The sequence below is a fragment of the Excalfactoria chinensis genome, chromosome 4 (genome assembly GCF_039878825.1).
Source record: "Excalfactoria chinensis isolate bCotChi1 chromosome 4, bCotChi1.hap2, whole genome shotgun sequence".
In the NCBI taxonomy this organism is placed as follows: domain Eukaryota; kingdom Metazoa; phylum Chordata; class Aves; order Galliformes; family Phasianidae; genus Excalfactoria; species Excalfactoria chinensis.
The window spans coordinates 50,321,854-50,335,058 of NC_092828.1; the positions used below are offsets into that span (position 1 = coordinate 50,321,854).

Consider the following 13,205-nt stretch of genomic DNA (forward strand, 5'->3'; position numbering starts at 1 on the left):
GCAGGTTAGGTTTTAAATGTGGAAAAGTAGATAAGAATCTCATGACCCCAGTGATCCCTGTTGTCACAAGAAGTGTTTGTTATTGATCATTGGAGGTTTTTTCCATATTCCTGTAATTCATTTTCCTTATTAAAAGAACTCTTTTAAAAGAATTACAGATTTCATCATCATCCGTACCTGCAGACCCATGAACAGACCTCAGTAAATACATCGTACAGAACAATGGTTATTCCAGTGAAACTGGCAATAAACACAGCCTTTTCCTTCCACAGAAACATGTTTTCACCCTTCACCAAATCTTAATAGATTTCAGCCTGAGGCTGTGGTTTTAGAGGGCATCATCTGTATTTGGATTTCAGTGTGACCGGGTTGATGCAGGACTGCGTTCAGTGGGGAAGTGTTTCAGGCAGTAGAGGAAGCATGGCCGGGACAATGAAATGATAATGTTCCTTACAGACCTCCCACAATTCTCTTTTAAAACAGAAAAAATGGCCCCGCAGTCAGGATCCACATCCTCCACCACCTTGCCACGGGAGGATGAAGAAACTACCAAATGCATGATGGCCAAGAGGGTAAAAATCATTGCAGAGCTCGTGCAGACAGAGAGGGACTATATCAGTGACCTGGATCTCTGCATCAAGGAAGTGATTCAGCCTCTGAGAAACAAACAGGTAAGTGCCGAGGGTGGAGGACCAAAGATGATGTCAAGATCTGAATTCACCTACGCTCTGTTTGCAGATAATCTTAAGGTAAGCACAGATGGCAACCTGAAGGGTGGCGTGCTGCCTGATGCAGGTCCAGAGCTGGCTTTACAGAAGGCAGATATGCAAGAACTGTAGTGAGGAGAGTGGGAAGTCAGATACACTTCCGATTCTGGGCATTGAGGTGCTTGCCCAGAGGGCAGCTTAGATGCTATATGCCTGCTCCCAGGCTTAGGCTGCAATGGCAGCTTCCCCTGTCCATTTTGCTGTGCCCATGACCACTGGCACATGCCCTGGAAGACCTTTACTAACACCTCTAAAAGCAGTAAAAAACAATAAGAAGAAATATTTTCCATGGCAACAGCCTGGAATGGCATTAACCTTCCCATCAGGGTTAAGTTCCGTCTTAAAAATTACTTCAACCAGTTTCTCTGACAACTGTGGTGGAGAGACACCATGCATGACAGACAGCCCAGTGAGCGCCTGGGAAATTTGCATTCCTCACAGAAAAGCTAAATTGAGGGAGGAAGGCTCATGAGCTATCTTACAGGCAAAAGATCTTATTAGGCTGATGATACTCAGTTTCCTTTTCAGCTGAGACTTCAAAGAGCACCTTTTCTTCAACAATATTTCAATTTCTAGGAAAATTGTGCAGTCTCAAGCTGGGAATAGAAGAGCTTGTCCAGAGAAAGACTTAAATTCGTGGGGCTTGCAACGTAGCGTTCACAGAAGCTGCACAAATGATATCTGCTGCTAATACAGCATAGAAGTGATTTTAAACAGACCGCAGGCCTGTGTTCTGTACGCACGATTCCTTACACAACTGGTCACAAAATAGTAGTACAGGGGACAAAGACTTTTTAGATGATGCTGACGCTGCCTCCTCAGAGAACTGTGACCACTGAAACTCACACTGTTTAAACTCCTGCAGGACCATCCCTCTGTTTCCTAAAACTGTCGGTATTTGTTCCAATCCAGTTTTGGAAGAGCTGGCATCTGCTGGTTTAACCTTAAGCAGTTCTTAACTCCTTTTTCCTCTCTCTGCTGGTTCCTGACCAGTACGCAGTGAGGGCACACTCAAACTCACTGAGATTCGTAACAAACATGCTGTATTCTTCTGCTCTTGTCCAGCCAACTGAAAACATGTTTTCATTCTGTCCTTTGTCACCATGTCCAGTCACAACATAGTTCCAAAAGCAATGTAGGCATTGTGCTGGAGTGGAGGTCAAAAGTCCAGTGACAGATGAATACAGAGGAAAAGTAGAGATTGTAACTGTCCTAAAGTAATAACCTCTGCAATTGTTGAAAGGCTTTCAAAATATTGTATGGTTTTAAGTCTACTTCTCAGATAAACTACCATATTTGAGAGTTCATAGTGTGTTTAGAGAAGGATAACATTTAGAAAATTGACCTAGGAATGGATCTGCTTTGTATTTCTAAATGGATAAAAAGTGTTTTAGCTGTATAATAATTATTAAAAAATTAACTACGGTAGAACTGAAAGTATATTGCCGATTCGGTTACAACAGCATGCAATTTGATCCTCCCAGCATCTGGAGAGCAAGTAAGCAGATCTGTTTCTAATGGAGAGGGATGTTCAGTGGGTAGAGATATGGATGTCAAAATCTGTCTCGCCTTTGTTCTCAGTGTTAACACGTCACCACTGGCTATCCCCTGTTGTCCCTGAATATTAACTATCACGCAGCTGCACAAGGGAGTATGCTGTACGAAAAGCACGTGTCCTGAACATTTTTTGTTTAATACGAGTAAGGGAGACAATATGATATGGGGAAAAATTTTTTTGCTGATGTAAACTGAACCAGTTCACTGGAGTCAGTGCTGTGCTCCTGGTCTCTGCCTTTGATTATATTAATACCCAGAATTTTAAAGTGTTAGTTTTAGTGGAAATTGTATGGTCTTGATTGCACTCTTCGGATTTACAGGACAACTAACTTAAAACGGTACCACCATTTGAAAGTCTTCGTACCTCATAGCTGGCACTACAGCACAAAGGTCCCAGTTCATGTAGCAACTGGAAAACAAGGAATCAGATCCACTGCCAACTATTCTTCTTCTCAGTGGGAAAATAAACACTTTAAAGCCAGCTAAATAACTTTTCTTCATTCGGATGTTAATATTTATTTCCTTCCCGGGTAAACACTTTCAGATTAGGAACCAGTAGTTCAAAATAACGCCCTTTGTTAACTGTGGCAACCAAATTCTACTGATCTGAAAACTGTATGTGTCCCGAAAGTCACAAGAAGGATGTTTACATTACATATTGCAGAAATTGTGCTTCCTGAAGTGCTGAACACGAAGGCCTCATCGAGAGAAGGTCTGTAAAATAGTATCCTTCTTTATCCTTCCTCAGTAGCTGCTTAATATTTGTATTCCTCTAGATTGCACGCTTTGATGTGGATGGCTTGTTTAGCAACATTGAATCGGTCCATCAAACATCAGCCAAGCTGCTGTCACTGCTGGAAGAAGCCACAACAGATGTGGAACCACCCATGCAACTAATCGGTATGTTTACTGTCCTCTTGAGTTCTACACAAAGCCATGTGAAAGAATAAACATAACACTCTCCTGTCCTATACCTTCATCAAACTAAACTAGCACTACTCTCAGAGAGTAATGTGCTACAAGCTGTCCACAGTAATACAGGAAAAAGGAGATGTGAAACCTGTCCAGTGGCTCTGCTGTACTCATGTCAGGCTTGATCATGGTGCTTGCTCCTCTGGATGTTGAGGGGAAGGAGGAAGGGAGAGAGTGGGCTTATCACGAATGAAAACTGCAACACTGAGATATGCTATATAATGATAACATTATTTTCATCTAGTTCAATATTACCTACCTAACTGCTTATGCTTAAACAACTTTTATATTGCATGTTCATACCTGTGCCATTTGAGAAATGCATTAAAAGTAGTTGGAATAATAAAAATGTCACAAAAAAAAACCCACAAAAAAACAACAAAAAAAAAACCTACCCAAACATCATAAACATATTTACTGGCAATATAATTAATGTAAAAGTTGAGTAAGTGTGATTAACAGAGACATGGTCAGTAGAGGAAAGAAAGCAGTCATCAGTATGGATCTTGTGTGAATCTGTGTAGGAATGTCTGTAGGAATCATGAGTATTTTTAGCAAAGAGATTTGCCCTGCATGTATCACAGCAATCGTATGTTCAGTAGCTCAGGCCATAAATGTTGTGGCTGGGATCTATTCGCCTGACATTCTGGCACAGGGGGAGAGATTTAAGAAGTTTCCATTCATCAGCTCTTCTGTAATTGCCTATTCAGTGCAGAGATGGTAGGTGATCCAGCTTAAGAAATCAAGTGAGAAACCATAATTGCTCTTGAGTGCAAAGTTAGCCAGTTTAGTTTTAAAAACTTTCAGCTATGATTCAGAGGTCAGAGGGGTTCTTTTTTCTTTACACTGACCATGTACCACAGGTAACGTGTTATAGAAAGAACCACCTTCTTGAAAAATAACGGGGTAAAAAAAATTGTCAGTTGCCATTTGGCAAGGGAACACAATATTAAAGCTTGGGAAAGGTATTAATCCTAGCATGTCTCAATCTGGTTTGCCAAGGCAACAGCTTAACGTAGTTTGATGAAACTGTGTTGTTTGGCAGTATTTCAATAAAAGTGCATCATGATGAGTCATACCCTTAATAAGCAATGTTCTGTTCTAGCAGGAAGTGGCTTTCTCAACAGCAAGGAGAATCATTCTTTCAGTTTGGTGCCATATCCAGAACTAAGGACAAATAATTTAATCAGTTTAGTACAGTGTGTTTCTCCAGAATCAGACAAAGGACTATCAAAATGTATAGGATTTTGGAATAGACGGTTGGCTAAATTATGGCAGGGAAAAAGTTGGAACATAAGATAAGAGCAGTTCTTCTAAAGGCTGAGTGTAAAGCAGGGAGAATAACTGCATCATAGTAAACAGTAGTTTGTCACCTTCCAAAATAGAGCAGAGTACAGTTGTGTCTTCAGAATCCTCCCTCATACTCATTGTAAAAGTTAATATTGGTCTATGGAAAAAGCAGGATGAGGAACTGTTTAGCACACCCATTGTATCCTGTTGTGTTTGTGGTATTTAAACATCTTCCACTGACACATCTTCCTTTGGAAGGAAGCCCAGCCATGGTGAGGCTGAGAACTGCTGTTTCATGAGTTAGAAACCAAAATTATGTAGTTGCTTATATTGATGTCTAATTTTAGTCTCCACATCTTAGGCTATGCCTACACTGACTAGCTGTAGTGCCCATAGATGCAGACTTGTATAACTGAACAGCTGGACCTGGTATGTACAAATTTCAAGAGGTCTTTTTCAGATTGGCTTTAGCCTATTCCTGTAGATCGAGAGGTGCACTTTATGCTGTGCCCTAAGAGTATATCTTCTGGTAATTACCACCTCAAAAGGATGCAGTCTATGTGTCTGTTAACTGTTTCTCCACAGAGCTGTGGCGTGGGAGATGAGGCACAGTGAGAGACTCACTTTAAAAGCCCTCTCCTAATCTGTGCTAAAATGCTAATGTAGCTTTGGTGGTTGGTTTTCTGAAGCTAAAAGCTGCAGAAGTCCAGTGATCTTTCTAGTTCTCCCTTGTGTTTTTTTTTCTCCTCTGTGATCTGGTTGCTGTATATGGAGGAATATGAAGACTTAGTAATTTTACTCTGCCTTTAAATACTGGGCCCTTTCTTCCTCCCTCTCCTGCTGCTGTTCACACAGGAATCATCACTGAAAACAGAAAGGAGAAAGTGTTGCTGTCACTGAAGCCTTCCTCCTAGGGTTGCTTCTTTGAGACTGTCTGACCACCATGCTCAAGAAGAGGCATCAAGCAGATGTGGATCTTTCAGAATGTTCAGATGACACATTATTTATAAACCTGTGCCCAAATATGATGCATTTTTGGTCCATAAAGCAAGTTACCACAGTGAAATGCTCAGTGCTCAACTGATTCGCTCTATATAACCCAGAACCAAGGAGTTTTAGGCTTAAGGACCCCAGCTGCTTTTAATAGATCCCATCCATGAAATCAGCACACGATTTCTCTCATTATTTTATCATAAATGAAAGTAAGTATTTATCATTATGGCACAGTACACAAATGAATGCTCATATTTTCCATTCTGGAGGAGCGAATGACTATATCCAAGCTCTAGCATATGCTGAAGGGAAACCTAAATCTATAGTTTGCATTTTTTTGCTGCAGAAAACATAATCTCTCTTAAGAGCTCCATGTATTACAGGCTGTGCTAAACACTTGGAGCTCTGCTTAAAGTTAATGATAAGTGTGACAGTTCAGCATCTCTGCCAAGGGCACAGGATCAGGAGAAAGCTTGTTATGGTTTCCCCTTACACTGTTGGCAAATTAAGGCCCTGTGTAGAGTTCATGGGGAAGTCAGGATGCAGTGTGTGTTGTTAGCCATCAGCATTAGCATTTAGCACAAGACAGAGAAAACAGAGATGACAGCACCCAAAGAAGGTGCATCTGTAGGATGTGGGTGCTTTTCTGGCTGTGGACTTACAGTAACTAAAATGAACTTCAGAATTCATAACTCGGTTGTTGTTGTTCCCTTGTTCGCACCTTGAAACCAACATGCATTAGACAGCCCAGTTAACCTTCACTGCTAGGGAAGAAACCCAGAGCTGTGTTACTGTGGTAACTGAATCATTTTTCACTTTAAGACAGAGCAGTTCAATGCAATGTATTATGAAACAGCCGACTTCGGTCAGGATGAAAGAGGCAGGATGCCTGACAGCTTTGTGCTCACTCTGTGAATGAATAGAGCTCCCAATTAACGTGGTGCTCAGCTTTTAACTTTAATAATCATGGCTATAACTCAACAGGAGTGTTTATAAAACATCTGACTGGTTGCCACGTAGATGTAATTTTTCCATGAATGCCTGAGACAGTAGTTTTCACCATCGCTATTGTTTATTATGTGCATTTCCAAGGATGCCGATCAGGATGCTGCTACATTAGGGTGTGAGAACCTAATGAATATCTCAGCAAAAGAGATGAAGCGTTCTTTCTCTGCCAGGATAATATTTCTTATACACACAGTAAGCAGCACAAGGGGTTACAAGATGAGAGAAATGGGCACCCAACTTAGATGGGAAATGGGTGCAGGACTATTTCAGTGCATCTAAAATTCCCAACTGTTCTTTGGGAAAAAATCAGAAGATCAGAAATGTAAATGCTTTCCTCTTTCATACCTAACAGAAATGGCTGCAATCCACAGTGGTTTTAATTCATTAGAGGAAAAGGTGGAGGTTGTTCCTCTGTCGTCTGAGGAAGATACTCCACTCTAGGCCATAACAACTGCCATTTCAGGATGCTGCAAAACAGATAAACATGAAATGGCTAATGGGAGACGGAGTCATTATTCCTGTTACAACCCATTTAAGTTCATATTCAGCTGAAAAAAAAAAGAAAAAAAGGAAAATGAGTATCCTTACGCTCATTCCTCCTGGCAGCCCATAAGGTCAACATGGTCTCTCCTTAGCAGTGAAGCTCTCCTGTTTGGTTCTCACTGCAAGGGGTGTTAAGGTGGGGCAGTGAAGTAGGGGACTGTATATGCAGGGGTGCAGGTGTAGAGATTTCATCCCTTTTCTCTGGAGAATTTTTGTGCTTTAACACTGGTATAATGGTGCCTGGCTGTGACAAAGATGAGCAGCTGAGAAATACGTGTAATAAATAATGCACATAAACACACGAGATCATTTCTAGGGGAAGTAAAGTGGAAAGCAGCCTTTTTAGCTCACGGCTAATGTGGTGGAATAATAAAACTCCTTCTGAGATGCTGTTGTCTGGCTTGACATGCTTTGTTTTTCTCTTTAACAGGGAAAGTGTTCTTGCAGATTAAAGGCCCACTAGAAGACACATATAAAATCTACTGCTATCGCCACGATGATGCACACACCATGCTGGAATCCTATGAAAAGGATGAAGAACTGAAGCAGCATTTAAGACACTGTGTACAGTCCTTAAGGTAAGATCTTTTCAAATGATGATTTCCGTCCATAGTCAGTTGCCTGGCAGGGAACATTTTAAATGGATGCAGATGAAAGGTCCCCTGTAAATCCGGAGTTTTATGAGGCTTGCTGGAAGCTCTGGCTTATGCTGCTTTCATGAAAAGATGACAAGCCAGGGGCCATGATTAGATTTCTTTCTCTCTAAGATGGCCAAAAATAGCACAAGAAAGGTTTCTCTTCCCTTAGCTTCAGTGCCCCATACTGGCAGAAGAAATGCTGCATCATATAATGGGCTGCTGGGAACAACTTGCCCAGCTCCTAGGAAACACACTTGGCCCCATTTTCAGCAATTCTATTGCCTGGGTTAAAACGGCACGCAGTGGAGCTATTCGCACATACTGGTGTTTCTGGACCCCCCCATAAGGCCCCAGAGATCTGCAGCTATGCTCGACACTTCATGATGAGGGTATCTGGAAGTGGTGTATGTTGAAACAAGCTGTCAGGTCCCACCAGTGGACCTTCATGCCTCTGCCTCCAGCACCAGCACCTGGGGGAAATGTACTGGGGATACAGCAGAAAAATGGCTCTGTCTTTCCTCCAGCATGGCTTCCTCCTGAGAACCAGCTCACTTTCTGTATGAGGAGAGCTTCTCTTCACTTGCAAGCTCACTTATTCCCTCACTTTCTCAAAAATCTTGCACAGAGCTGTCAGGAGGGAGCGTACCCCTGTCCTTCAGATCATAGGTCTCCTTCCAGCTCCAGAAAAGGCTATCACAAATAATTAATGGGGTGTACATCAGCAACAGGTATTTCAATTATACCCCAGCTAGTGATCAGTCAGCAGAGATGTGTTAGGAGATGGAAAGTATACCTGAGTGAAATCTGGGAACAGTAGCAGAAGGAAACATCAACAAAATTAAAAGATAAATGTTTACTTTGAAGACAGGTTATACAGAAAATAAGACTTGGTACACCATGGCCAGATAGTAAATACATAACCAAGTACATGTGCAGAGTACTGAGGCTTCAGCCACCTTGGAAGCTGAAAGAAATAGATTTTCATATAAACTCTGGTTTTCAGGCTAACGGATGGCCAGGTATCTCCCCTCAGGGGGTGTTTCAGTTGCTGAATCCTACAGTATTCTTTTCTGGCTAACCAAGAGAAGTTGTTCCTGTCATTCCCTCATCCCTTTTGCTGAGGCAAGAGGATATGGGAGGAGATAAACATAAAATATAGTGTCTGTGTATGTGCTGGGGCGGATGTTGCCACATGAATTCCAGAGGCAGTAGGAGACACTTCTGTGCACATCATAGCAGGTGGGATTTTTGAAGAGAAAGGATATTTAATGCTGAACCATTACAGCCTTTGGTAGCAGGAAGCAACAAAACCTTCCTCAAAATGAAGCCTCATTTTGTCTTGTTCTTTTCTGATTGGCTTTTAAACAGAAACCAAGGAAAAAACACCATTTCATGTATACTATGTTGCGCTTTTCTCCCAATGGCTAGAAATAGCAGCCAGTTCAAATATTAAGACTTGAAAGTGCACACTTAAATGCTCAGTTGTGGTCACCTAAACCTTTTACTTCTGATGAGAGAGCACTCGTCCTAAGAAAAAAATTATGTAGGAATTTTAACAAATGAGTTACAGGCTGTTTTATGTTGTGAGATATAATATATAGGGGACAGTGACTATTCTTGAAAATTGTCCACTTTTTACATCATATCTTTTTTCCTTGGGAAGAATACTATTACACTGAAAATAAAATAAAATAAAATAAAATAAAATAAAATAAAATAAAATAAAATAAAATAAAATAAAATAAAATAGGTCAAACAAGAGACTTCATTTCCTCAGCTGAGTAATATCTGCCTTGTAAAAAACAACTTCTGTATCATGAGGAATTTGCAAGTAGCCCTCTGCACATCTGTACAGACAAATCAGATTTAATTAGCCATGGTTAGATTCTTACGCCTCCTGCTGACTAAAGAGGAGAAATTCCATCCCAAAATGTAGGTGTCTGCCTTGGAGACGTGCAAATCCAAATTATGTAGAAAGCCATGTTTCAGCAGTGATTATGCAAAACGGGGATGTTGTTTGCTAGCTTAGCCAAAGAAATGCAGCTGGTAAGAATGAAAGGATGCTGGCAACTACCTGCTGTGCTTTCAGTCTGAAGTATCTTGGTCAACCGTTTCAGGGGCAGAGGGACGTCAGAAGTACTCAAAGAGCTGATGGTGCAGAAGCAATGAAAACGCCAGCTTCCAGATGCTCCTCTGGCTGCTGGTAGACAAGGAGACAGAAATGCAGGTGGTCAGAAAGCAGTGGCTGACTGATGATATGATGTCAGCACTCAGTACTAGAAGAGTCTCATGCAGAGGTGGAGGGACGTTGTGCTTCCCTTGCATTTGAGTGAAATTCTCCAAGCTTAATCATACCATGAGGAAAATATTCTGTGTGCACGTTTGCATATTTCCAAAAAACAACTGTACATTCCTGCTGCTTTCTGTATGTATATCAACAGTATCCTACTCCGAAAAGGTTTCAGTTGATAAACAGCCTCCCAAAAAGTGGAGCAACTTATTTGATTCTCTACCCAGAAAGTCTAAAATGCATTCTTTTCCATGTAAAAATAATGTAGGAATGACATTTAATTTTGCTCTTTGTGCTAAGGGTTTGAAGTTGCTAGCACAGTGACTCAAGCTTCCTTCTCTAACAGAGTTAGGAGAAGGCTGGGTTTTATCATGAAATCCAGGTTCCTGACAATCCTGTCTCATTTGGGGCTGTCCTTTCAAAAAGATGTAGGGCCAGATTCATTGGTACCCTCTGGCTGTTTTGTGCAGTTCTGCTGACACACAGCAGCCATAAACCTAAATTAACTGGCCAGTTACAGCTGCTCTGTGTCACCAGAGTGTATCTGAGAATCTGGCCCATGATCTGTATAAGTCCTTTTAGGAGGAAGCTAATATATATTTCCGTTCCTTTTCTTTTGCAGAAAGATGTACGAGGAAGAGTAAGTACTACATCTTTTTCATGTGTAAAATAATCTCCCAACTATCGTTTATTTATCTTAAGTATGCTTCAAACTGTACATGTGGAAATTTTAAGAACACTAAGCAACATCTGTAGAATGCACAGACTTCTCCAGGATATATGTGATAAAACACTCTCGGTTTTAATTTCCCTAAGCCTGTCTGGTTTTCTGATTACTAACTGCACTGGTTTTGCTATGTCTTTCAAAACCTGTGGTTTACAAAGCTACTTAATTTGGAATGCAATTCATTCAGAGCCCTTTACTACCACCTTGTTGTCTAATAAATGTGCTTAGAGAGCTCTGAGCTCTTCAACAGTACTTGTCAACAGTGCAGTGTCAAGTCTGAAAATCCAGGCACTCTTCAATTGCTCTGCATTATGCATCTGTAGGCCTGCTCAGTACACACCAGGCTGACAGGTAAAGCTATTTCTAAGGTAAGGACACTTTTGGTCACCCTAAATATATGAGAAATCCATCTTTCTGAGGAGCTTCCCTCTGACAATGGGTGGAGGAACATCAGAAAAGAACAAATGTATGGCAACACCTTGCCTGAACACTCACCCAGCCTCGGATACCTTCTGGTTAAGGGACTTCTGTGCCAAATGTGACATCTTTGAAAAGCTTTAAGGGAGAGTTTATCATGGCTGAGATTTTGGACATCCAGTAGGTCTGGATCCTTGAAACACAGCACTTCCTGATCTTACCTGCAAGGAGCGGTCAGAGAAGGGGTTAGCTGAACCAAAGAAAGTGATTACAACCCAGACAGAAATGTTAAGAGAAAAGAGGAGCGGGTGTGCTTTATGTGGGTAGGAGAGAAACATCCGTAAAATCAGAGAATTAGTCAGCCCAGACATCATAAATAAGGTCAGTATAAAACAGACTTCAAATGATTTACGTGTTGAAATCCTAGGTTGGGCTTCTCTAGATTTATTCTGTGATCGAAAGTAGTTTATTTGCATTGGTTTTGATAAAGGAGATTCTATAGTCCTTTCTAAAAAGGGGTCTTAGGAGGAACACCAAATACCCGGAGTAACAATAAGAACACTCAAGAGAGAAATGCGTGTAGAAATAACACAAGACTGGCTGCTCTGCCTTGCACTACCCTCCTGGAAGTTAATACCCAGCTTTCTCCTTCAGTTTATAGTGGAGTGTTGGATACAGCACACTTCCTGAGCTGAAACTGGCTCTTGTAAAGCTGCACAAGGAGTGATGTTCAGCTGAGGAACTCTCCCTGTGCTTGGCTACTTTGCATGGCATGGTGGCATTTGTGTTCCCCCTGCGTGGCAGGGCACATTGAAATGCCAGTGCCTGCACTTCAGAGGTTGTGGAGTCAGAGCAGAACATGGGCAGAACTGCACCTGAAAGTCTGCTTTGTGTTTGAGTTGGAAAGTATGGCATAATTCTGCCGAGACCACCTTTCAGGTTGCTTTTCATTCATGTGTGATCAAGAAAACAATTATACACATATCAGACAAAGCTGCCCATTGCTATCAGCCGGATTGGTTGGATTCTGCTTGGATTAACAACTGTGAAGCCTCAGTGAAATCCCTGGGTTGGCATGAGAGCCTTATAGCACACTGAATTATTTGCCCTGCTGGTTTTGTACTAATATGAGTTCACACATAGTAAATTGTAAAACTTGGGTCTTTGAGATGTGCTGCAGCCTGTGATGTGTGCACACAATTTCAGAGCTGCCAGGCTGAATACGACACCATCCTCAGCCCTACGATACCAAACTGGCCGTCAAGTTCACCACAGGACTTACCAGCTAGACAGCAAAAGTGTATGAAACTAAACCCGGGTCCCCCCTCTTTGCATAGCTCAACACCATGTATTTTTTTAAACTGGTGGGAGTCCTTCTGCGTCTGTGAGCTTGCTTTGTTGTGAGAAGGGAGGCAGGGTATGCCATGAACCTCAATGCAGCTAAGCCAGCTGTGTGCTCTGCAGAGCTACACTGAGAATCTGCAATGAGATTAGTGCAGCTACTTATAACCTAGAATACTTGCTAAATTCACGATAGGATGGGGGAGAAGTGGAAGCAGCATTGCAAATGAATGATCAACTTAATTCTCTGCACAATGGATGTCACAAGCCTGTTTTGGTCGCGTGGCGGGGCTGCGTCCTGCCTGGCTGCTGAGTGTGTTCTCACTGGGCCCACTGGAAACGGGACTCATCCAGGGAGAGTGGAGATCAGCAGATAATCTCGCTGGGGAGAATTAGAGGAGTTGAACTTGTGGCATTTGGTGCCCCAGGGAGTCATTATCTTACAACAAACCTACTATCTCTCAAACCATATTGCTAGACTGTGTCATGCAGATACGTGAACAGAGGGCTGTTTATCACTTGGGCAGCTGTCCAAAGTGCAACTATATAAAGAGAAGATACTTGAAGATTTTTCTATTCATGAGGCAGCTTTTACAGATTTGCATTCAAGGGGCTTTTTAGAGAAAATAATAACAATTTAGGATTTTTTTTCATTATTGCTG

General features: G+C 41.7%; 1 protein-coding gene across 1 annotated transcript in view; it reads left to right on the forward strand.

Annotated features, from left to right (window-relative positions):
- The window catches only part of ARHGEF38 (Rho guanine nucleotide exchange factor 38), a 33,955-nt gene that overhangs the window by 8,457 nt on the left and 12,293 nt on the right, over positions 1 to 13,205 (forward strand). The window contains exons 2-5 of the mRNA XM_072335309.1: positions 484 to 671; positions 3,101 to 3,224; positions 7,561 to 7,708; positions 10,681 to 10,698. Coding sequence (XP_072191410.1) covers positions 484 to 671; positions 3,101 to 3,224; positions 7,561 to 7,708; positions 10,681 to 10,698 — 478 coding nt within the window. The remainder of the gene's footprint in view (positions 1 to 483; positions 672 to 3,100; positions 3,225 to 7,560; positions 7,709 to 10,680; positions 10,699 to 13,205) is intronic.